Source organism: Rana temporaria, chromosome 3, assembly GCF_905171775.1.
Source record: "Rana temporaria chromosome 3, aRanTem1.1, whole genome shotgun sequence".
NCBI classification, from domain to species: domain Eukaryota; kingdom Metazoa; phylum Chordata; class Amphibia; order Anura; family Ranidae; genus Rana; species Rana temporaria.
The window spans coordinates 317052506-317078711 of NC_053491.1; the positions used below are offsets into that span (position 1 = coordinate 317052506).

At 41.9% G+C, this 26206-nt stretch overlaps 3 protein-coding genes across 48 annotated transcripts in view; all 3 read left to right on the forward strand.

Moving 5' to 3' along the window:
• LOC120932491 (protocadherin gamma-C5-like) overlaps positions 1-14838 on the forward strand; it is a 241030-nt gene extending 226192 nt beyond the window's left edge. Inside the window, 1 exon segment of the mRNA XM_040344940.1 lies at positions 14783-14838. The gene's annotated coding sequence lies outside the window, so the exon portion shown is untranslated.
• The window catches only part of LOC120932492 (protocadherin gamma-C5-like), a 223988-nt gene extending 209150 nt beyond the window's left edge, over positions 1-14838 (forward strand). Inside the window, 1 exon segment of the mRNA XM_040344941.1 lies at positions 14780-14838. The gene's annotated coding sequence lies outside the window, so the exon portion shown is untranslated.
• Positions 1-26206, forward strand: part of LOC120932487 (protocadherin gamma-C5-like) — a 721441-nt gene that overhangs the window by 680502 nt on the left and 14733 nt on the right. For all 46 annotated transcript variants that reach the window (XM_040344923.1, XM_040344929.1, XM_040344928.1 and 43 more), the window contains one exon: positions 14780-14838. In XM_040344923.1, coding sequence (XP_040200857.1) covers positions 14780-14838 — 59 coding nt within the window. The remainder of the gene's footprint in view (positions 1-14779; positions 14839-26206) is intronic.

Here is a 26206-nt window from a genome sequence, read left to right on the forward strand (position 1 = left end):
TCAGTAGCAGGTTGGTCTTAATCTCATTGATTTACAACATTCCCCACTTGTTTTTATTTGACATGTAGAAATAATACAAGGGGTCCCCTACTTACAAACATCTGACTTACAAACGACTCCTACTTACAAACGGAAGAAGACAACAGGAAGTGAGAGGAAATCTATCCCTGGGAAGGGAAATTCTCTACTGTTAGGCCTTGTACACACGATAGGTTAACCAGAGGACAACGGTCTGAAGGACCGTTGTCCTAGGTTAACCTATGAAGCTGACTGATGGTCCATCTTGCGTACACACCATCAGTTAAAAAAAACGATTGTGTCAGAACGTGGTAATGTAAAACACAACGACGTGCTGAAAAAAACAAAGTTCAATGCTTCCAAGCATGTGTCGACTTGATTCTGAGCATGAATGGATTTTTAACCGATGGTTGTGCGTACTAATGATCGGTTTTGACCTATCGGTTAGCAATCCATCGGTAAAATTTTAAAGCAAATTGACATTTTTTTAAGCTAAGGTTAAATAACCTATGGGGCCTACACACGATCGGTTTGGACCGATGAAAACGGTCCTTCAGACCATTGTCCTCTGGTTAACCTATCGTGTGTACGAGGCCTAAGAGTTAATATGGGGAAAAGGTGTCTCCACTGATGCTTTATCACCAATCCTTGTTTCCCTAAATTTTCAAAATCCAATTGTCATTGGGACAGAAAGTGAGGTGAAATCTTCTGATCAGGGGCACAGAGAGCAAAACAAATGTTACAAGGGCGATAACCCTTTCACATGCTATCTAAAAAGCTAAAAATAAACTGGCTGGAGCTACACTTAAAAAAGGTACTTGTTCCAACTTACAAACAGATTCAACTTAAGAACAAACCTACAGACCCCTATCTTGTTTGTAACCCGGGGATCCCCTGTACAGTGAATGCTATTACATATTTAATTTTATATATTATTAATTTTTGGTGAGTGGTTCTTGCAATGCGGTAAAAGTAAGGTAAATACATATTTAGAGGGTACATATTATTACGTAGGGTGGGACAAGGATGCTGATGCCATCATGTATGCCAGTTCACACTCGCGGTCTATGGTATGTCCAGAGCTGAACGGCCAGTAAAGCTGTGCATGTTTTCCCTAGTGTCGGGTAGGCACTTTTTACATGTGAGTGGAATATATACACTTAAAAAAAAATAAATCCTGTTGTATGGTTTTACGCTATGGGAGTCTTCTTCCTTCTCTTTGTTTTCCACATTGAACGCTGGGATTTTTGAGATCCTGACCAGTGAGGGGAGCAAGTTGCAGTCGATGACCGCTGGTAGATATTTTGGCTAGTTTGATGGTTTATAATTTTACCAGCATATCAATCTGGTGAGTCTATTTTAGTGAGAGTGGTGAAGGATTTTGGTGGTGCACTTGGGAACTTTGGTGCAGAGCAGTTTGGACTTCACATCACAATTTTTAAACAACAACTTTTCGAACAATTCTTTATGAATTTTTATATTTTTGATATTTTTACATTTTTTCTTGGAAGTTTTATTTTTATGCATTGTCATATTAGCACTTTAGTGATATAATTTTGAATTTATTTTGCACAATTGTTTGATTTGCACTATTTTATGTATTAGCACTTACAACATCCTTACAACATCCTAACCAACAGTACCTAAGAGTTATCCACATATAAATGTATTTTAAAGATCTGGCTGAAGTATGGGCAAGGTCAGGGCCTAATTAGTCCCAGTTTCTTAAGCCTCGTACACACGACCGAGGAACTCGTCAGGCGAGACACATCGTTTTCCTCGACGAGTTCCTTGTTAGGCTTGTAGAGGAACTCGACAAGCTTGCTTTGCGTACACACTGTCAAGACAAAATCTCCTCGTTCTCAAACGCGGTGACATACAACACAAACAATGGCAGGGGAAGTTCTATTCCACTAGCACAACCCTTGGGGCTGCTTTTGCTAATCTCTTGTTACTGCGTGTTAAGTAAAAGTTTGGTCGGAGACGATTTGCACTTTTTAGTCTGTTACAGCATGAAAAATGTGTTATCTCCATTACAAATGCTACCTTTACTCCCGTCTGAGGCCTCGTACACACGACCAGTTTCCTCGGCAGAATTCAGCTTCCGACCGAGTTTCTGGCTGAATTCTGCCGAGGAAACTGGCCGTGTGTACACTTTCGGCCGAGGAAGCCGACGAGGAGCTCGGCGAGGAAATAGAGAACATGTTCTCTATTTCCTCGTTGTTCTATGGGAGAACTCGTCCCGCGGAGCTCCTCGGCGGCTTCAGTGCTGAACTGGCCGAGGAACTCGATGTGTTTGGCACGTCGAGTTCCTCGGCCGTGTGTACGAGGCTTCATTATTATTATTATTATTATACAGGATTTATATAGCGCCAACAGTTTACGCAGCGCTTTACAACATCAGGGAAGACATTATAGTTACAATACAATTTAATACAGGAATGATCAGAGGGCCCTGCTCGTTAGAGCTCACAATCTAGAAGGGAGGGTGAAGTGGATCAGAGGGTAGTAGATGTGGGGGGTGATCAGGTGGGCAAAGTTAAAATACAGTTGTTAGGTGTGGGTAGGATAGGCTTCTCTGAAGAGGAGGGTTTTCAGGGATCCTCGAAAAGCTAAAAGAGAAGGAGATAGACGGATAGTTTGGGGTAAGGAGTTCCATAGGCTTGGAGAGGCTCTGGAAAAGTCCTGTAGACGAGCATGGGAGGAGGTGATGAGAGAGCTAGAGAGCAGGAGGTCTTGAGAAGAACGAAGAGAGCGATTAGGTTGGTATTTGGAGACTAGGTCAGTGATGTAGCAGGGGGCAGAATTGTGGATGGCTTTGAAGGTCATAGTTAGTATTTTGAATTTAATTTGTTGGGCAAGCGGAAGCCAGTGGAGGGATTGACATAGAGGAGTAGCAGAGACAGAGCGGTTGGTAAGGTGGATAAGTCTGGCTGCAGCATTCATGATGGATTGAAGGGGGGTTAGAGTATGCAGCGGTAAGCCAATGAGAAGGGAATTGCAGTAATCAAGGCGAGAGATGACCAGGGAGTGAATTAAGAGCTTTGTGGCGTCATTGGTTAGAAAGGGGCGTATTTTGGAGATGTTGCGGAGGTTGAGGCGGCAAGATTTGGACAGTGATTGAACATGAGGCTTAAAGGACAGTTCAGAGTCCAGGACTACTCCTAGGACCTTGACATGTGGGGATGGGCTGATAGTTGTGCCATCAATTTTGACAGAAAGATCAGGGGAAGAGGCACGTGGGGGAGGAAAAATGATAAGTTCGGTTTTGGATAGGTTGAGTTTGAGGAAGTGACGTGACATCCAAAGTGATATATCTGATAGTAAATTAGTGATACGTGAGGAAAATGAAGGAGTGAGTTGAGGGGCAGAGAAATAGATTTGAGTGTCATCAGCGTAAAGATGGTATTGGAAGCCGTGGGAGGCTATCAGCTGACCCAGGGAGGAGGTGTAGATTGAAAATAGGAGGGGTCCAAGAACAGAACCTTGGGGGACCCCAACAGAGAATGGTAGAGGAGAGGAGGAAGTAGAGTTGTAAGTAACGCTGAAGGTGCGGTTGGATAAGTAGGTAGAGAACCAGCGAAGAGTAAAGTCACAGAGACCAAAGGTGTGGAGTTTTTTGAGGAGGAGTGGGTGGTCAACCGTGTCGAAGGCGGCAGAGAGGTCCAGGAGTAGGAGCACAGAATAGTGTCCTTTAGTTTTGGCCGTTAGTATATCGTTTGTTAGTTTTAGGAGAGCAGTTTCAGTGGAATGTTGTGGACGAAATCCAGACTGAAGGGGATCAAGAAGGTTATTGTCAGCAAGGTGTATGCTCAGTTGGTTGTAGACTAGACGTTCAAGGAGTTTGGATAAAAAGGGGAGCAAGGAGATGGGGCGTAGGTTGTCTAGATTGGATGGGTCCAGTGAGGGCTTTTTAAGTATGGGGCTGACTAGTGCATGTTTCAAAGAGTTAGGGAAGATGCCAAAAGAGAGGGAGAGATTGAAGATGTGGGTAAGAGAGTGTAGAATAGAGCAAGAGGGTGAACGTAGCATTTGTGAGGGAACAGGATCTAGAGCGCAGGTGGTAAGATGGACATTAGTTAGTAATTTAGCGACCTCCTCTGTAGTGGTGGGGTTGAACGAGGGAAGTAGTGACTGTACCTGTGTGCATGAGGTGTGAGGTGTGGAGGATGTCTGAACAGTAGAGATCTCCTTGCGAATTGTATCAATCTTCTGTTTGAAGTGATTGGCAATCTCCTGGGCGTTGATTGAGTTAGTGGGTGGAGGCAATGGAGGACGAAGGAGGGAGTTGAAGGTAGAGAAGAGTTGACGGGGACGGGATGATAAGTTTTTAATGAGGGTGATGAAGTAGGTCTGTTTGGCAGCGAGGAGGCTGGAATTGTATTTTTGGAGGGCAGATTTATACTGGACGAAGTCTTCCTGGGACTTAGTCTTGCGCCACTGGCGCTCGAGAGCACGGTTGTGTTTTTTCAGACTTCTAGTATCATCAGTTTGCCAGGGTTGAAGGGGGCGGGGCCTTATTCTGCGTGTGGTGAGGGGGGCCAGTCTGTCCAGTGATGCTAGAAGTGAAGTGTTGTAGACAGAAGTAGCTAGGTCAGTGCAGGACAGGGGTGCAATTTTGTCATAGAGGTGGTCAGTTGCAGAGTGTAGAAGAGAAGGGTTGATATGCTGAAGGTTTCTACGAGTGACTGTTAGGTATTTGGAGGGAGAGGAGACGGAGGAGAGGGAGAGCGTGAAATTAATAAGGTGGTGATCAGAGAGGGGGTAAGGATCGATGGAGAGGTTGCATGGAGTGCATAGGTGGGAAAAGACAAGGTCAAGGGTATTGCCTTCAGAGTGAGTAGGAGCATGTATCCATTGCTTCAGGTCAAAAGAGGAGGTTAGACTGAGAAGTTTGGAAGTTGCAGGAGTGTTAGCATTTGTAGGAATGTTGAAGTCGCCAAGAATGATTGTGGGGATTTCAGAAGAGAGAAAGTAGGGTAGCCAGGCAGAGAAGTCATCAAGAAAGGAGGATACTGGACCGGGGGGGCGGTAGATCACAGCTATCCTTAGAGAAACTGGGGAGAAGAGACGAACGCAATGCGCCTCAAATGAGGAGAGTGACAGAGAGGGAGGTGGGTGAAGTACCTGAAAGGTGCTATGTGGGGCTAAAAGGATTCCAACACCCCCTCCTTTGCGTCCACTGAGTCTGGGGGAGTGAGTCCAAAGAAGACCACCGTGGGATAGAGCAGCAGAAGACGCAGTGTCGGATTCGTGGAGCCAGGTTTCAGTAATGGCGAGTAGATTAAATGAGTTTGCGATAAAGAGATCGTGGAGGGACGTGAGTTTGTTACAGATGGAGCGAGCGTTCAGAATGGCGCAGGAGAAAGGGAGTCTGGTCATGGGAAGAAGAGAAATGGGAACCAGATTGTGTGCATTGCGACTGCACCCAGAGCGTGTAGGGTAATGTGTGCGTTGAGCACGGTTTGATGAAGGAGGCCCAGGGTTTGGGGAGATATCACCAGAGGATAGGAGAAGCAGGAGGGTGAGGGAGGTAATGTGGGAATGCGATTTATATGAGTGGACCTGCCCCAGTGATTTGGAGCATTGGGCGTTTGACTTTAGAATTAGCATGAGTTGGTGAGTGCAGTAATAAGGAGAGGACAGAAGTGAGGGTGATATATAGAGGGTGTAGGGTGGACCAGAGGGGTGACTGGAAGAAAGTTTGAGGATAGAAAACCCAACTGTCAGAAGGAGTGGTAGAGAGTGCATTTTCGAAGGGGAGGAATGTGAATTCCACCAAAAAAAAAAAAAAAAAAAAATTATACCTGTATCATGAACAGCAAACTAAAGATTTGTTTTGCTTTGTGCAATCGCTGAAGTGCTGAGGCCGAAGTGCTTCCACTTATAGAAAAGCCCCACTTGAAGAATAGCCCCAGATGCAAGGAGCCCCCTGCATATGCTTCCCCCCAAAAGGAAGCTTACATTTATACTGCTGGATATAGGGGGTGGGTGCTTTCAATTAACTAATCAGGAGGCAATAAGGTATGCTGTTCAACAGGGCAGAATTCTTAGTTCAGAAACAGAACAGCAAGAGGACAATAAAATTAATGGCCCATGATTTGGGTAAGCCAAGGAAGATAATAAAACATTGTAAGGTGGACAGGGCTACAGAGGGTTAAGCAAAGATAACATGCCAGTATTATCAAATGGACATAAGCAATGCAGACAGCAATGATTCAATTCTAGGTGGATGTCAGTCAGCTGCAAACACATACCAGCAATTTAGACTATGGGGAATTAAACACGTTCAGTTTTCAATTCTGGGTGGATGTCAGTCAGCTGCAAACACATACCAGCAATTTAGACTATGGGGAATTAAACACGTTCAGTTTTCAATTCTGGGTGGATGTCAGTCAGCTGCAAACACATACCAGCAATTTAGACTATGGGGAATTAAACACGTTCAGTTTTCAATTCTGGATCAGAGGGTAGTAGATGTGGGGGGTGATCAGGTGGGCAAAGTTAAAATACAGTTGTTAGGTGTGGGTAGGATAGGCTTCAGAGAGGCTTCATACTTTATTCTGAGCATGCGAGGGTTTCTTAGCATACACACGCTCGAGTTTCTCGTCGAAAACCAGCCCGACGAGGAACACGACGAGGAAATTGAGACTCCCGTCGAGGAAAAATAGAACTTGTTCTCCTTTTTCCTCGTCGAGTTCCTCGACAGTTTCCTTGATGAAATACGAACACACGACCGGCAAAAAAGCTCTCCCACCAAGTTTCTTGATGGATTCTGTCGAGTTTCTCGGTTGTGTGTACGAGGCTTTAGGCAGGAATCTTGGCAAACATACCTAATGCCAAGCACAGGGAGTTAGAGCTGGATTAGAAGGAGTCATTTACTTAATTTGCTGATGCAAATCTTCTGCAAGCAATCAAATAATTATTTGCAATTATTTGTATTAATTTGTATATACATTGAAAAATATATTTTAATATGCACATTGATGATGATGCATAAGGTCTACAGCACTGTACATTTTTATCGATCTGTTTTTCATACTTCATACTTCAAAAGTTAAGAATAAAATAAGAACGCATAACCATGTGTTTCAGTACTTTACATAGTGACCTTGTAAGTTGTTTTTTTGTTTTTTATAAATAACAATGCTATAAAATAACTCACGTTGCTGTTAGCAAATACGGTAAATAGATTTTGTTTTTGTAAAGGTCAGTTTCTTTCATCACATAGGCTGACAAAGAGAGGTCATCTGATATAATTAATCATTCGAATCATTAGCAAATGCCACTAGCACAGATGCAATATGCATGTTGTCATTAATTTAGAAGTAGTTCCCTGTTCCAGTTAGATAAAACAAGAATCAGCTAATACGCTTTTAAATTTAATAACATTTAATGCCAGTACATGTGTGCTAGTTTTAAAAACATTTTTGTTCCCCCCTCCCAGCATAGACTGAGTGTACATGTGTGTATGTTGTCTGGTCTGGCAGAGCTTTCCTCCATTTTATGAGGGGTAGTAATGACCAGTGTTAGAAACTCTTTTACAATAGTCAGTAGACAGATGGTGGTCAGGTCAAATTTCTTGATATGGGGGGGTTCAAGTGCAGCATGATGTTCATTTTTAGTAATTCTACAAAAAAATAAAAATAAGAGAGACTGCATATATGAAGTAGGAGAGGATCAGAAACTAGCAACATGCTACTAGTAAAAGACTGCAAACATGCTATCGGAGTTATTGGAGACTGGGGAGTAGACACAGGGTCGGGGGGTTGCAAATAGGCTGTTGACTGAGCAGGGAACATTGCTCTTTGCAAGGATATTTACCCCAGAGTGTATTTAATGAGGTGAAGCTCTGCTTCTATCATCCAATCAAAAATTATTTTTGCATGAGTAGATATTCTTTACAACGTGAGATTTCACCACATTCTCTAAGCTCTGGGGACAATTCCCTTACAAAGTGCAACTTACTTTGCAAAGTTAACAGCCTATTTGCCTATAGTACCCCATCGCTATTGGCCCACAAACCTTCACTGGCCTAAGTAAGCACCCAGGCAAAGCAAAACAGACTACTGTGTTCCGGGGTCCCCCAGGATCACACAGTAAGTGCCAAAGATTGGACACCAGGGATGTAGACTGTTAAATAATTTACAATGGTTAAATAAGTTATTCTTTAAACATATAATACAGATTTATATTTATATATATATATATATATATATATATATATATATATATATATATATATATATATATATATATATATATATGTGTGTGTGGCAGTCTTCAAGAAAGTGTAAATTGCCTAAACAAAACTGGGACACTGGAAGCTGCAATAAAAACAAAGAAATGTATTTTATTATTTGCTTTAATGAAAACAGGAAGAGAACATGCCAACATCTTAGACCTTTCCTCTGTGCCTCGTGTTTCTATAACAACCACCAAGAACTGTATTGATGTGTAAATTAGATGCTTTCTGTATGCAGGTGTGCTGACTCTTCTTTAAAAGATATTTTTTCTATTTTGATGTTATAGATGTACTATTCCTTTTTTCTTCGTTCTCAGAATTATGCAGCAGTCTAGCTATTATTTCCAATGTCCAGAAATGTTCTTATTAGCACTATTTTAATCCACAGAGCATCTTTTAGGGATACTACTCCCTAAAAGTGTCTCAAATAAGTATTGCCTAAGGTTCCAGCCAAAACTTTTTCAAAATGTGTACTAGTTGCTGGCGAGTACTCAGACAGCTCTCATTGCAGACACCTTGGGCCAGATCCTCATAGTGAGTACGCCGGCGTATCTACTGATAAGCCGGCGTACTTTCAAATTACCCGCGTCATATCTTTAGTTTGAATCCTCAAACCAAGATAAGACGGCATCTGGGTTCGATCCGACAGGCGTACGGCTTCGTACGCCTTCGGATCGTAGATGCAATACTTTGGCGTCCGCTGGGTGGAGTTTGCGTCGTTTTCCGCGTCGGGTATGCAAATGAGCTTTTTCCGACGATCCACGAACGTACGCATGGCCGTCGCATTCTCTTACGTCGTCTCTAGTCGGCTTTTTCCGGCGTATAGTTAAAGCTGCTATTTTGCGGCGTATAGATCGAATTGCTTGTTAAAGTATGGCCCGCGTCAAAATTTTAATTTTTTTTTTGGCGTAAGTCGTCCGTGAATAGGGATGGACGTAAGTCACGTCTAAGTTAAAAAAATGACGTCGTTGCGACGTCATTTTGCGCAAAGCACGGCGGGAAATTTCAAAACCGAGCATGCGCAGTTCAATCGGCGCGGGGACGCGCTTCATTTAAATGAATCACGCCCCCTACCCGCTGATTTGAATTCCGCCGCCAGAAATACACTACACCGCCGTAACTTACGGCGCAAAATCTTCCAGGATTCGACTTAAAGCCAGGTAAGATACGGCGGCGTAGCGTATCTCTGATATGCTGCGCCTATCCAATTCTATGTGGATCTGGCCCCTTGGTTTTTATCCTATAACCCCACCCTATCTGGTAGTTAAAACATTAAGTGCAATGATGACATCATTTTCACCAAGTCCTGGACCCATTACAGGAAATAAAAGCTGTCAGATATATATGCAGCATATTTAAAGTGGCTTTAAAAGCTGAAGGTGTTTTACCTTCATGCATTCTTCAAATTATGTGTATTGGGAATTATTCTAAATTATTACTGTTAATTTAAGTTCTACTTCATGTTTAGTTTGTTGTCCACAGAGAATCATGTCTTTAATAAGTCAAATTATTATTTATTACCAATGAAACATAACATGGCAGTCTTACAGGTTATGTGATATCATTTGTTTCCACAGAGCCATGTTAGATTGATTAAGCAGATTATTGTGACGCCAAAGTCATATATTTGTCAACAGCTGGGGGATATCTCACCGCCTAACCCAGAAACACTAGGTTTAACCAATGTATTGCCAGGATTACTAATGGATGGAAGTGATTTATAGTGACTTGAAAGTGTCCTGGTACTCTTGGACGGAAGTTGAAGGGGCAACAGGCTTGAATAAACACATTTTTCCTTTTTGAAGGAAGCTTGTAATTAAATTGTCAGCAGAATGGCGACTGAAAAAGCAGATTTAAGTGTTGACATTTGACCTGTGAGTGTTAGAGGAGTGATATGTCACGTTATAAAATGTGGAATCAAAGATTAAATACTTAATTAGAGGAAATACCCTCAGAAGGTAATTATTCAATCCAGATGTAGATGGATGTCTTCTATTTTGATTTAGTTGTGTTGACCTTTTATCTGATCCCAACTGTTATACAACCTTGTGGACTGTTCTAACCTGCTAAAGCAGTTGAAACATAATTATTTTGACTAGTGTTAATTGTTCTTAAAAATAAAGTTGCACTTTACAAAACAGAGCCTCCTGATAACAGAAAACAAATATAGCTACACTCTAAATCTATCTGGCATTACACTAGGGATAGAAATAAATAGACAGGCAAAATTTTAAAGACAGACAGATTTAATGTGGAAGTAAGCCCACCTATCGTTTTCAGCCAAGGAAGCTGCCATCTTGTTTTTTTTTTCAATCTTCAACTGCCATGATGCTGCACATGTGATCAGTTATGACACCAGCCATTGGATGGTTTGACAGTTTGGTTGAGAGCACAGCCAATGTGACAGTTTTGTGACATTTGGCATGCTGGGAATGTAACTGTTTTTTTAAACTATTAAATCGTTGTGTTTACTTCTGCTTTAAATGCACAAGGTAGTATGAATATTTAATTGTGTATGTTGTACTAGACATCTTGGGCACACAAGCTATTGCTCCTGGTATGCGGGTATAAGTATTTATAAATATATATACAAAAATGCATATTATATGGGATATACTTGCTAGAAAATATATTTAGGGGGGTTTTTCGAAGACTCGGACAGAATCAGGACGAGTTATGCCTGACCTATCTGCTTCTAGCTTTCATTTTTAAAACTTAACTGAAGAAGCTAAAGCTAGAAGCTGAATGTTAACTATGCACAGCTACACCAGAATCTGTCTGCTCCAGTTTTAATATCTGCCCCCCATTGTGTACCTGACAAAAAAGATTAATAATGTAAGTGTATGTAAATATGTAACTATTATAATTTACATATACTGTACCTGGCTTCTATTTTCAAAAGCAGAGTCTCTGTTATTGTCAATCAATGAAGTACTTAAACTTCACATCTCTGATTGTGCTTGTGGTGTGTGAATTCCCGTTGCAAGTAGAATATATGACAAGACAGTTCTCTTCTGCTGTCTGTCCAGCTGGAAGACTGCCATTGTAGCATTTATATTTTTAGTGTGGGCATTCCTCATACATAGTCTGGCATACTGTGGTCCACAGGGACCTTTTTTTTTCCCCAAGTTGCTAGATGAAGCACGTGTGTGTTTGCAAAATGGCAAAACCATTGGCAAGCTACTATACAACACAGATGAATTACAAGCCAATAGTACAACAAGGTCAACATGTTTGGCATCTGATAGCTAAATTAAACTCTAATAAGGTCAAAAATGAACGGATGCTTTTCCTATTTTGTGACAGGTTTATAGAGCTTACCATACAGATTCGGCCTATTAAAAAACTGTTCTATGACAATGTACGTAGCATTTCTTCAAAATATACATCCAGGCAAATTTTTAAGGTTTTGATAGACTTGGAAAGAAACAAAACTTTCAGAAATATTAGGTTTTTATTGCTGTCCAAGTTTGACTCGGGAGGGTTCAGAATATTGACAAAAATAAGAGCTAATTACTTTTCCACTTCATAAAAAATAAAAAATAGTGTTTTTATTACTGTTGGTGTGCCTAGTAGATAGATCTCCTGTCCTAGTGACCAATGTCTCTGGGACAGAAAGTGATAGAAATACTCTCCAGTATAGACATAGACAGTGATAAATACCTGAAAGAGGTTCCAAACATTTTTTGAAATCTACATAAAAACTCAAAACAATAAAAATAATAAGTGGTGCACAAAAAGACAACTTAGGGTTAGACTGCAGGTTACTTATATTGGCAAATGTTATATATTTTGTATATGTTTGGAAAAGGCAATTCACTTTGTAATTTCACCCCCCCTTCTATCTTATCTACAGTGTAATACCACCATCAATCTGTCTTCTTGTTATGAATGAACACTAAAGATGGGTTCACACTGTACATTTTTTTACCGTTCAACTACCAGGGCGAATTAAAAAAAAAGAAAACTCACAGATTCCTGCATCCACAGAAGCGACGTGCATACAGGAATCTCTCCCACTGTGCTATTGTATTCTAACAGCACTATTGTACTCCTCCCTTCAAAATCAACCTGTTCCTGCTGAACCAGCAGAAGTTCGGTCCATCTGTAAACACATTTAGGGAATGTCAATGTTTTATAAGTGACTGATATAGTTCAATATTCTGATATTCTTTACAATGGGGCCTCACAACAGCAATATCTGCTCTGGTATTGGTGTTTTGCAGCTCCCCCTCTTCATGAGTCTTGTAGTAGCGCTCTAAACCCCCTGATAAAATTATTTCATCAGGGGTCAGTGGAAGAATTTGCCTTACCTTGATGTCCATAACGTTGGTCTCTTACCACTGACTCTGCCAAATGGCATTGAACCTGAAATAATGCAGGCACCATCAAATGAGAGGTCAATCGGGCACAGCCCAAGGAACCCTAGGGTTCAACAGAAACCAAGTTGAGAATGGCTGCTCTAAACATTTCTACAATTAGAAGCCACACTAGATACAGGAAAGAGCAAAGAATGATTTTTGAAATGTAACAGTACTTGGTAGCAGTGCAGTCACACCACAGACTTCTAGCTCCACATTGGTCTGTCCGCAGTTTTTTTCTCTTTGAACTTGGGACACTAATCTGGAGCTAGTGTTCAAACTCTGGTCTTTGATCCCTGTGATATCTTAACATGCCAATAATGTAAATCTGTATTGATGACTTCCAAGCCATGCATTTCATTGCTTCTTTCCAGTTATTATGAAGGGCTCATACGTTATTGTTTTAATACCTGAACTTTTTTATTTTTTATGGAGACAGTGGTTAGAATATAATAGTGACTGGTAGATGTCCATAAAAAGCATGACTACTAGTTTCATTTTTGTCTGCCATAGTTTTTCTGCTTTTCTCTTTTGACACTAGCCTTGAACTTATGTGCAAAATCTGTTTTTTGATCCCTGTGACATTTTACCAAGCCATTAATGTAAACCTATATCAAATACCAATTAAGTAAAGTAATGTAGAATCTTTGCAGAAGGCCTCACAAGGTGCCTGCTATTATCAACACAGAGTTGTCCCCAGCACATTGCTATAGCTCCCAAAAAATGGTATATGTATAACTACTTTCAGAAACAGAATATTACTGAATGGGACTTATAGGTGGGTTGCAACACCACACCCAAAACAACTAAGATAGATAAAAATACTTTAGGCACTCCTCCATACCATGCATATAACTTTGCTCAGACGTGTTTGGGTAGCAGCAGGCCCCTTAAGGCTAGTACACGCTACTATTTCTTTTTTCATTTAACTCGATGGGCTGAACGAATAAAAACTCACAGCTTGGGTTGGAGCAGCTGTACTAACTATGCAATGTTAGTAAAGTGATGTCCCCTGCTGTTCTTTTGTATTCTGACAGGGGCACGGCCCCCACCAGAACACTCCGGTCAATGCTCTGAGAGCGCTAATTAGGAGACGGTCGGCAGACCTTTCTTGATCATGACCCAAACAGCCGTCTTCTGTCAGACAGACTGCAGTACACATGGTCCAAATGTTGGCCAGTTTCTATTGAAGCGGCTGATGCTGCTCAACATTCGGCCTGTGTGTACTAGGCTTTAGGGCATGGGTGCTCAACCTGTGGCTCTCCAGCTGTTTCAGAACTACAATTCCCATGAGGCATTGCAAGCTACTGACTGTTACAAGCATGACTCCCAAAGGCAGAGGCATGATGGGACTTGAAGTTCTGCAACAGCTGGAGAGCCACAGGTTGAGCACCCATGCTTTAGGGTATCTAGTGCAAAACAACCGCCTCCTTAGTAAGTAGCCAGTAAAAGGTTATTTTAAGAGCACAGTGCTCCAGAAAGGTGGAAATTTGTTTTTTTGACCCTCTTGGTTCTGCTGCGTGGAAAGCTGTGGAATATTATAATACAAAAATATTCATGAAGCCTTTTGTTGCTGAACTGTTTATTATCATTTTCATTTGTATATACAGGCATACCCCGGTTTTAAGTACACAATTGGGTTTATTTACTAAAGCTGAAAATCAAAAAATCAGGCTCACTTCTGCATAAAAACCAATGAGCTTCCAGGTTTTATTACCAGTCTTAATTGAACAAGCTGGGGATAGAAGCTCATTGGTTTCTATGCAGAAGTGAGCCTGATTTTGCACTTTCCAGCTTTAGTAAATAAACCCAATTGTGTACTTAAAACCGGGGTATGCCTGTATGCAACTGTGTTCCATATATTAATATTTCAATATTCCAATGTGTTGTATAATATACATGTATTATAATAATTATTATTATTATTATTATCATTATTATTATTGTTATAGATTTTTCATCCTAACAGTTCTGCCTTTTTTAAAGGAAATTACTTGTAATATAACTTTTCTTTTATCTTGGAACAGAGCAGAAGAAAAAACTGTATGGTAGAGTTTTAATATGTTAATGTATTTCTCTCTTTCAGCCTAAGCTTGAAAATGACTTATTTTTGTATATTAAAAGCAATTACAAGCACTTTTCCATTTCTTTTCAGCAGGCGCAGCCTAATGCAGACTGGCGTATCTCTCAGGCTCAAAGACCCGGACCCAGTGGGTGAGTGGATGCTCATCATTTTGTCCTTGTTTTTAAAAAATGCATGAGGAAGCTAAAGAAAATAATACAGTGTTCCCTAGAGAGACACTGGCCCGGATTCAGATAGCAATTGCGCCTGCGTAACCATAGTTACGCAGCGCAATTGCTGACTTGCTCCGGCGTTACGAATGCTCCTAATTCAGGAACATCGTAACGCCGACTGCAGCCTAAAATCTGCGTGGCATAAGGCTCTTATGCCACGCAGATTTTAGCTGCATTCTTGCAATGACCGCTAGGGGGCGCTCCCATTGTGCTCAGTGTATAGTATGCAAATTGCATACTAACACCGATTCACAATGTTGCGTGGGCCCTGCATATGCAAGTTACGGAGTTTCCGTACGGCGTCTTTAGCGTAAGGCTGCCCCTTCTAATAGTAGGGGCAGCCAATGCTAAAGTATACCCGCCGTTCCCGCGTCGTGAAATTTGAATTTCACGTCGTTTGCGTAAGTGATTCGTGAATGGCGCTGGACGCCATTCACTTTCACTTTGAAGCAAATGACGTCCTTGCGACGTCATTTGCCGCAATGCACGTCGGGAAAGTTTCCCGACGGCGCATGCGCTTTACGATTGGTGCGGGAACGCGCCTAATTTAAATGATTCCCGCCCCCTGCTGGATCATTTAAATTGCGCGCGCTTACGCCAGGCAATTTTACCGGCGCGCCCTCGCAATTTACGGAGCTACTGCTCCGCGAATCGAGGGCAGCGGCGCAAATTTGCGGGGGCGCAGGGCAAAATCGTTGCCCTGTGCCTCCGTAATTTAAGCGCAAATCTTACTGAATCCGGGCCACTGTCATCACTTTTTAAATAAAAATCTTACAGCACTAGATGATAATAAACACTTTACTGCTTCCCCACTTTAATTTAGTTATTTTTTAGCCATGTTGTGAAATGTATAAGTTTAAAAGGAATCTGACCACTTTCTGAAAGTGTCAATTCTTTTCTATGCCCATCCCTGCTCTTGCCCCCTCTCTCAGCTGCTGTGATGGCAGTCAGCAGGAGCCTGCACAGGTACTTATTAGCAATCTTTTTAGGATTTTAGGTAAAATCAGCAATTTAATATTTGTGTGCCCGCAACATAATTCAATTGAACTGCCAGTTGGAGCAGAGTTGTTAGTGTAGAAGCAATGTAGAGAAGGTGTCACTGCACTTTCATGTTAAGCCTTTCTGTCCTGTCATCTGATAAATGAGAGGCTGTTGGTATTTCTTCCCACTTCTTTATTGTAACTGGAAGGGATAGTAGTACAGTTAAACCTAAGTAGAGGTTCTGACCTTTCCTCATTCTACTAAATTATTTCCATTTGTGCTTAACCCCCTTGGAGAGACTTTTCTTCATGTTATGCCCCTCTGAACTTCATTCCTAAGGCAGAAGAGGGGAAGACTCCTAACAGGGACACAGTCCCTTAACAGTTTTGGTCAGAGTTCCATCTTTAAATAGTAATTTTGCAGATTTAGCATGATGGCCAGTACTGATCTTTTTTTTGTAAGATGTTACCTGGTAACATATAAAGGTAAGGGTATACGCAAAACCAGTCATTGAGTTTTACTTGGACTATGGCCAACACAAAGACCTGCTTTTACTACTGCTTTTGGAGAACATAGAATATCTACACCTGCAGTCATGGTAGATCTTTCTTCATGGTAGATCTATTCTACTGGAATTATATGTGAAAATGCAGCATTAACTAGGTAGAATTGAAGCCAGCCATAATGGTTTTCTACAGCCATGGCTAAGGTAGATTCAGGATCTTGGGGCTTGGGTGTTCCTTCACCCATGTTTCTAAGGATTTGTAAAGAAGCTAACAAGCAGTGTTGCCAACCTACCAGATTGAAATTTACTGACATGAAACCCCAAATTTACTGGCATTTCCAAAAGTTACAAAATAACAGTTTTAAGTGCAAATTTCAGTACTTAAGATATTAAGGCAAAAATCTTCAGTCCACTCCAGTGCAAACAGCACTGAAAGTCCTGCTCCCGGCTTGCCTTGCTTCCATCCCACAGACCTGCAAACTAGGCTCCAGCTCCCTTTTACCATGACATCACACGCCCGGTTTAGGCAACAGCTCCGCCAGGCCTGCCCCCCACACCGGCACTGGCCGAACACACTGTAGCTGGCACTCGGATGGTCTCGGCCAGCTCCAGACCCGAACTGTGCATGTACAGTTCCAAGCCAAGCATCGCAGCCATATTTTTTACTGGCAACCTTTTCCTGTCACTGGCATTCACTGGCAGGAGAAAAGTTCCCATTTTTTACTGGCTGTCAGTAAAAATACTGACGGTTGGCAACACTGCTAGCAAGTGACAAAATTGTGTTGAACTACCTTAACCCTAACTTTGGCTTACAAATGTTACATCGTAATGCTGGGCATTGTAATCTTCAACTTTGTAGCTATTCCTGCCTATCTATCGTATTCCTAAATGTATAAATACATGTTTTACCCAATGGAAAGTGTTCAAACTTTGCTTCTTACCATTAATGTGTTACAATGGATTAAGTGGGGCCACAGCTGTGTCTCTGGAATGTAATGCCTGTGTGTACTCATGTATGTTTGAATAGATATAAAAAGAAACAACGCTAGTATTAATAACTTGTTTTTCAATGTCAGTATTTAAACGTGAACACTTTCCACTGGGTACTACTGATATTTCAAGTGCATACATACAAATACGGAATAATGCCATGTCATAAATGCAATTTATAAAGTAAATGATTTTTCTGACTTCCAAGAACAAATTTGCTAGAAAGTTAGCCTGCTCCTCAAATTGTGGGCTAACGTGCCAAATTTCTGTGTAAATGCATCACCGTTTTAGCACAAGTCTTATTAATGCCCTCATGTTTCACATCTGTTGGGATTGAAATACAGAAATAATAAGTGTATTATGACATAAGGAATGCATTATTTATTTTATATGACAAAGTTTTATTATATCTGGGTTGCTGCCAATGTAATGCTGAGTCAGTCAAAAAACTAAGGGCGAAAATAGGCTGTATAGTGACGTTTGATGTGTATCTTCATGTTCCACTTAACACAGCAAAGAAAATCCTTAGAAAAAAATATTAATAAGAAGCTGAAATAGTTTTTATGTTTTAATAGAATTTCTCACTGGCAAAACAACAACAATAAAAAAAGATATAGCCAGGGAATCTGACCATTATACTAATAAATAATTACATTCTCCAGGGAATTCAGCCACCTTCTCTTAGTTCACCATCAGCAGGGACCACAAGCAAGGTCAGCATTGGTGGCCATTTCAAGGGTTTTATTCTTTTTTTTGTTTTCAAAAAGTTTTTATTGAAATATGAACCGGTGAAACACCGAAAGGCACAGATAAAGCTAATACAGCAATAGGTTTGTGTAGTAAAAATCATACATACAGGATAAGAAAAACACATCCATAATGACAGATAAAGAAACCTATTCATGGTCCATCGCAGGTCCCTGGGAGGAGATTAGCATTTAAGAGCATCATATATCAAACCTATACAACATATGTGGCTAAAGCCGAAGTAAAAATGAATATGAAAATACACATATAATAGTAAAGAAAAACAAAAAAGTCAATTAAAGAAAATAAAAGGGCAAGACATAGAACATCGCTATAAGGCCCTTTTGTCTGGGAGATGAGTAACAAATATCCTCAAAAAGGGAGCTCATGCTCGAATTTTGAAGGGGGTAATGCTGCTGGAAAAAATGTCTTATCTGTAGGAAATGGTAGAATTCCCTAGTGGGCAAGGGGTAGAGCGACTGTAACTGAGAGAAAGAGACAAAGGCGGATCCCACCAGAAAGTTTTTCAGCTGAGTCAGGCCACACTCTCTCCAAATCTCAAACACCTCAGGGTGGTCAAAAGCCGAGGGAAATCTAGGGTCTCCAAAGAATGAAGCCCCCTGAGGTCCATCCGAGCTCAGCTTAAGTTTATCTTTATAATCCAACCAAAGTCTCAAACTCTCATCCACAATGGTATTCTTCGACAGCAACCCTGGCCATGATCTATTAGAGGACCACAGCAGGCCTGGGAGGAAATAGGGGGAAATTGACTCTTCCTCAAATCTGACCCAAGGGACTCTAGAGTTAGCTATATTCCACTGAGCCTGCTGAGTGAACCTGCTAGATAGATAGTAGAGCCAAACCTGAGGGACCCCCAGACCTCCCCGAGCCATTGGACGATATAGAACTTCCCTGGAGAATCTTGGGGGCCTGCCTTGCCATATAAATTTATTCAAGTGGGACTGGAAATCTAATAGAAGGGATTTAGAGAGCCTAACCGGAAGGGAGCGGAACAGGTAAAGGAGCTTGGGCAAGATTGTCATCTTCAGGGCTGTGATCCTGCCAAGAAAAGAGATGTGTAAAGGGGACCAGAGCTTTAACAGAGCCTTTAGTTTAGCAAACATCTTGGGGTAATTTGCGTGAAAGAGTTTGCGGTAATCTCCGGCCAGTTCGATGCCCAAATATGAAAGAGTGTCTATCACCCAGGAAAACGCAAAACTACGCTTTAAATGACCTATCTCCTCGGGGGAGAAGCCAACCGGTAAGGCCACCGATTTTGCGACACTGACTGAGAGACCGGAGATCCTCGCAAAATCCGACAAAGTGGACATCAAAGGGGGTAAGGTAAGTAGGGGGTTGGTGACAAACATTAAGACGTCGTCTGCATACATGCAGAATTTATACATGGAGGTTCCTTTGGTATACCCTCGTATGTCTGGGTTATTTAGAATGGCAATAGCAAGGGGTTCAAGGGCCAGCGCAAAAATAAGGGGGGAAAGGGGACAACCTTGCCGTGTACCCCTACCCAAGCTAAAAAACTCTGAGCTGCACCCTGGGATTCGAATGCGCGTTTTAGGATTTTGGTATAGTGCCTGAAAAGCATGAAAAAACTCACCCTGGAAACCCATGCGGGGCAAAAGTGTGGATAGATAGCTCCAGGAGACGCTATCAAAGGCCTTATGGATGTCCAGACCTAACAGAAAAAGTTTACGGGAAAATAGGTTGGCATCCTGGATAATGTTCGTTGCTAGGCGTATATTATCCGTGATAAGCCTATGGGGGATAAAACCTGACTGAAAAGGCGAGATAAGGGACGAGATCACTCCTGCTAGCCTATCGGCCATGATTCTAGAAAAAAAATTTAGGTCGTTATTAATAACCGATATAGGCCTATAGTTTTGGGGGAGAGCATGGTTTTTATTTGGTTTAGGGATCAGGGACATGTTGGCAAGCAACATTTCTTCTGGGAAGCTACCACCTTGCAGAACTAAGTTGAATAAATGGACTAACCTGGGGGATAGTGGTTCCGCAAATTTTTTATAGTATATTGACGAAAAACCGTCAGGACCAGGGGCGGAACCCGACTTTAGAGACTTAATAACCCCAAGGACCTCTTCTGTTGTGACTGGCACATTCAGTTTATCACGCTGTGCAGAAGAAAGGGAGGGGATAGGGATGGAACTGAACCAGGGGTCATCTTGGACTGAGGGCTCCGAGGGCCTTGCTGCCAATAGAGAAGAATAAAACTGCGTGAAGTGCTGAAGCACTTCTTACGGGTGAGAAGAGGTCCAACCTGGCCCGACATCTAGCTTATAGACATGTGGAGGGCGCGTCTGCTGATTCAATTTTCTCGCAAACATGGACGAGGCCGTGTTGCTATGAAGCAGGAATCGCGCCCTAGACCATCTCAAAGCTTTCTCCACTTTATCTGAGAGCAAAACATCTAGTTCTAGGCGTTTCTGTTCTATAACCTGTCTGGTAGAGTCTAAGTGCAACGAATCAGCCTTCTTATAAAGAAGATCTAATTCAGCCGAAAGTGATAGGATTTTGTGTCTATTCTGTTTGTTACGTGCTGAGGCAATTCCTATGAGTTTCCCCCGGATCACAGCCTTGTGGGCTGCCCAGACTGTGGTAAATGGAGTGTCCGGAATGGCATTCTGCGCAAAGTATTCTACTATGGCCCTCTTCACATCCGACTCAACTACAGCGTCTGACAGGAGTGCTTCGTTAAGCCGCCAAGAGTATGGGGCAGGGGCTAAGCCAATAAATTTCATGGTAAAAGATACCGCTTGATGGTCTGACCAAACGCAGGGGTGAATCGAGGAGGATGAGGAGTTGGCCAAGAGAACCGGTGAGGCATAGACATAATCCAACCTAGCAGAGCTATTGTGGGGATGAGAATAAAAAGTAAACTCCCTAACCCCTACATTATGCGCTCTCCATGCGTCTACCAATTGGTGATCAAGAAGGCTTCTTACCAAGGTCTTGGGAAAAGCCTTAGCATTGATCGCGGTGGTACACCTGTCCAGGTTAGCATTGGCAACCATGTTGAAATCCCCTCCTACTATCATGTGCGGGGACTGGTGCTGGGTCAGGATGGCAAAAAAGGAGCTGAAGAAAGAAACAGGGGCATCATTAGGGGCGTAGACACACGCGATAGTCAATTCTTTGTTATTCACAAGCCCTTTGATTATAACATATCTACTCTCCGGATCTCTAACAACCTGCCTAACCTCCATAGGAAAAGAAGAGTGTAAGAGAATGGCAGCGCCCCTAGACTTAGAGGTGTGAAGCGAGTAAAAGGCCTGCGGGAATTGTCTGTGGAAGAATCTAGGATGGGAGGATTGGGCAAAATGAGTCTCCTGAATAAGGAGAATTTTGGCTCCTAAGGATTTGTACATGTCAAAGGCCTTACGGCGCTTCACAGGGGAGTTAAAGCCCTTCACATTATGTGACACACATGTAACTGACATGTGAAAGGCAAGGATGCTCTATATGCAGGGATTTTGGGCCTAAGATAAAAGACACACCTAGCCCCCATCCCAAATCACCATCTGACAGGGGCGCCACCACGCTCCCGAGCCCAACCACAGTGAAGGAGAGGCAGGGAACATCTATTAGAGTATACATTTGTAAATCACACAATCCAAGTTTAAAAAGGACACCAATAGTATCTATAGGAAGCCATTGACCTGAAAAAAAGTAAGCCATGTCTAAAAAACAACACAGTAAAAACATAAAACAAAAGAAATCACAGAAAAATAGAATGCAGAACATATGCATTGGATCAGGTAGATAAGAACACAACCTGATAATAAGAGAACCAAAACAAAACGAGACAACTAGGTCTCGAACCCAGCAGGTCCAAACAAGTGAGGGGGAGCGGCTCAATCACCTGTTCAAAGGGGCGAAAGGTCACAAATTTAGCTGGGTGGGGAGGGCATGACGCGGCTCCGGGGGACGAATACCAGAGGGGGAGCCTTTGGAATGATGGAAACAGAGCCAATTAAATGAAAAAAAAATATAAGAAAAGTTCCATCACAAATGTAGTAGTTGCCATAGAAGAGATTTAGAGAAGCCCAGTGTGGGGCGTCTGTATTCGGCTAGTTAAGATTTCTGTCACCAGGGTCGTATCTGATCCTCCTTCTATCCCTGCGAGGTGGAGGTGTTTGCCAGATTGGAGCAGGTCTAGGTGTGGAGGGGGGACTGCGAATCATGGCAGCATCCAAGAGGCCCAGCTTCACGAGGATCTCCTGTCCTTCCAGCAAAGATGTTGCAGAGTATGTCGTGCCATTGTGGGGGATTGTGAGCTTGAAGGGAAATCCCCACTTGTAACGAATCCTGGCAGACTGAAGGATCGTTGTGACTTCCTTCAGGCCTCTGCGTCTATCAAGGGTAGCAGGTGAAATGTCCGGATAGATCTGAATCACATTATCATCCAACACAATACGTTGTTTCATGCGAGCTGCTCGTAGGATCTCTTCCTTAATGAGAAAGTCCTTCATACAAAGGACTATATCCCTCGGGGGCTTGTCCGGGGGTGGTTTTGGCCTGAGAGCTCTGTGGATGCGATCGCAAGTGAATGCAGCAGAGTCACAGTTTGGCAGCAGAGATTTAAATAGTTTGATGACCGTGGGAATAAGTTCCAGTTCTGTTTCAGGGACCCCACTTAGGCGTAGGTTATGGCGTCTGTTTCGATTGTCAAGGTCCTCAATTTGGGACTGCATCTGAATAAATGCTGAGGACAGGGAATCATATTCCCTACTAAGATCCCCATAAGCTAGTGCCAGCTCGTCATGTTTAGTTTCGAGGAGGTCGGTCCTGGAGCCGAGGGCCGCGATCTCCTGGGAAAGCGTGTGGGAGGTTTTATGGAGTTCAGTCTGGAACTACGTGGCTAGTTTTTCATACATGGACTCTAGACTAGCATCTAGGTCAGCCTTGGATAAACTAGACTGGTACTGGTGAGGTCCGCTGCGGCGTGCCTAGCAGGCCTGGATCCACGTCGGCGCCATCTTGTGACATGCTGTCCTGCTCCCGGGCACGGAGGAGATAGTGTGTCAAGGTGTGCTGAGCCGGGCCCTGGGACTTTTTTTTCTTCGGCGGCATGCACTACTGAGTTGCGGCTAGAGGGGTGTTAAAATGGAGCAAAAAGCCGATCTATATTAGCCCTCCAGCGGTGATCTGGGTCCCGAGTGGAGCGGAGCTACAGTCTCAAGCGTCCATCCCGATCAGCGCCGCGCATGCGCCCCGGTTTTATTCTTTTTTAATGAGAGTGAAAATCCTCTTTGCAGCCAGAAAATGCTACCATCACTGAACATTTACAATGTACAGAATCTCCACCTCCCGTGTTTTTTTAAATGTCTAAGTATTCCCCTTGGACCCAATGACCCACATCTTTGTGAGAAGACTTTGATCACACAACAAGCCTCCTTACGTTTTTCCTGTGCACAGTGAGGGAGGCTTCTAATAAACCACCCTCATGGCAAGAATTCTTCAAAATTTTAAGAATTGAGTTTCCTACAACTTCCTCACTGGAGCAAAATGGATCACAGCTTCCTCTAGTCTAAACAGCTTAAGCTTAGAAAAATATTTGTGAAAAGTTTCAGCTTTTAGTTCTGCAATAATAGTATTTCCACATTAATTTCACAACTTAGCAAGTTAAATGTATTTGAATGTAATGCCGCGTACACACAATCATTTTTCGGCATGAAAAAAACATTTTAAATGACATTTATTTAAAACAACGTTTTTTTCATGCCGAAAAATGATCGATTTTTTTTCATTTAACCACTTCAATAGAGGGCATTTTCACCCCCTTCCTGCCCAGGCCAATTTTTAGTTTTCAGTGCTGTCACACTTTGAATGACAATTGCGCGGTCATGCAAAGCTGTACCCAAATAAGCTTTCTATTGGTGGTATTTGATCACCTCTGTGGTTCTTATTCTTTGCCCTATAAACAAAAGAAGAGTGATAAGTTTGAAAACAACACAATATTGTTTACTTTTTGCTATAATAAATATCCCATTTTAAATTTTGTTAAATGTTTCCTTAGTTTAGGCGAATATATATTCTTCTACATATTTTTGGTAAAAAAATAGCAATAAGTGTATATTGATTGGTTTGTGCGAAAGTTATAGCGCCTACAAAATAGGGGATAGATTTATGGCATTTTTTTTAAATAGTAATTGCAGCGATCTGCGATTTTTATTGTGACTGTGACGTTGCGGCGGACATATCGGACACTTTTGACACTATTTTGTGACCATTCACATTTATACAGTAATCAGTGCTATAAATATGAACTGATTACTGTATAAATGTGACTGGTAGGGAAGGGGTTAACACTAGGGGGCAATCAATGGGTTAAATGTGTTACCTAGGGAGTGATTCTAACTGTAGGAGGAGGGGATTTACAAGGGGAGGAGACAGAATGGTGTCCCTCTGTACTGGGAACACACAATCGGTCACCTCTCACCTGACAGGACGTAGATCTGTGTGTTTACACACACAGATCCACATCCCTGGCTCTATTACTGGCAATTTCCAGGCCCCCTAGGCCGCCAGAAAGCCCAGGACGTCATATGACACGCCCGCCTAGGATGGGAGATCCCTCCTGCGGACATCATTTGACACTGGGCGGGTAGGGAAGTGGTTAACAACTTCTGTCCCCAAGGCTTTTTCTCCCTAGATCCATTTGGTTTTTGAGTTTTGTTATTTTTCAGTTCGGTGATGTCTCGCTTATATTATACGTGAAAAAAATGTTGCGCATACTATAAAACAAAAATAAATTTCTAAGCTGCGACTCAAAATTGTTATACAACAAAAATGGCAAAATACAAGAGAACGGAGTCGTGCTAATAATAATAAGCAATGTGATGTGCCTGATATTCAAACGAGCAAACCATCAATAAATTAATAATGCTAAATAAAGTGATAAGTGAATAACACAGTTGTGATTGGTCACATTCAATAAAGAGAAAAGTCCAGTCATAAACAAATGGTGACAATCAGTGATAGCCCCAGTAAGATATTGATCCACAAACGGTCCAGAAAATAGTGATGACAGAAGAACCTCCACCACGATCAAACACTGACCCTTAACAGAAGGATTGATCTCAAAGAGATCACAATCAGCATAAAACACATGGAAGGAGATATTTTTATGCTCCTTGTTATCTTCGCTGATGTAAGTGTACATCTTTTTATACTACAATAAATATCCAAAGTTTTTATGCTATGCAAGTCCTCTTCTCTCTCTGCATATACCTTCCATTGTGGCATTGCTTGAGGAATTACCTACTGGTGAAGATCGGCTTGAGTTTGGCGATTAATCCAAAGGAATCCATGTGTTTTATGCTGATTGTGATCTCTTCGAGATCAATCCTTCTGGTAAGGGTAAAGCCTCGTACACACGACCGAGAAACTCGATGGGCGAAACACATCGTTTTGCTCGTCGAGTTCCTTGTTAGGCTGTCGAGGAACTCGACGTGCCAATTTTCTCCATTCCCGTTGAGGAAAAAGAGAACATGCTCTCTTTTTGGCTCGTCGAGATGCTCGACAGTTTCCTCGTCGAAAAATGTACACACGACCAGTTTCCTCTGCAAAAAAAAAAACAGCAAGTTTCTTGCTGTTTTTTGCCGAGAAACTCGGTCGTGTGTACGAGGCCTCAGTGTTTGATCGTGGTGGAGGTTCTTCTGTCATCACTGTTTTCTGGACCGTTTGTGGATCAATATCTCACTGGGGCTAGCCTATCACTAATTGTCACCATATGTTTATGACTGGACTTTTCTCTTTATTGAATGTGACCAATCACAACTGTGTTATTCACTTATCACTTTATTTAGCATTATTAATTTATTGATGGTTTGCTCGTTTGAATATTAGGCACATCACATTGCTTATTATTATTAGCGCGACTCCGTTCTCTTGTATTTCGCTTATATTATACTTTTTTACATTTGTAGTCTACCCTCATGCATTATAATTATAATATATGTTTTGAAACATATATTTCCTTGCTTTTTATTATGAATAATAATAAAAAAAGATACGCCAAAATATAAG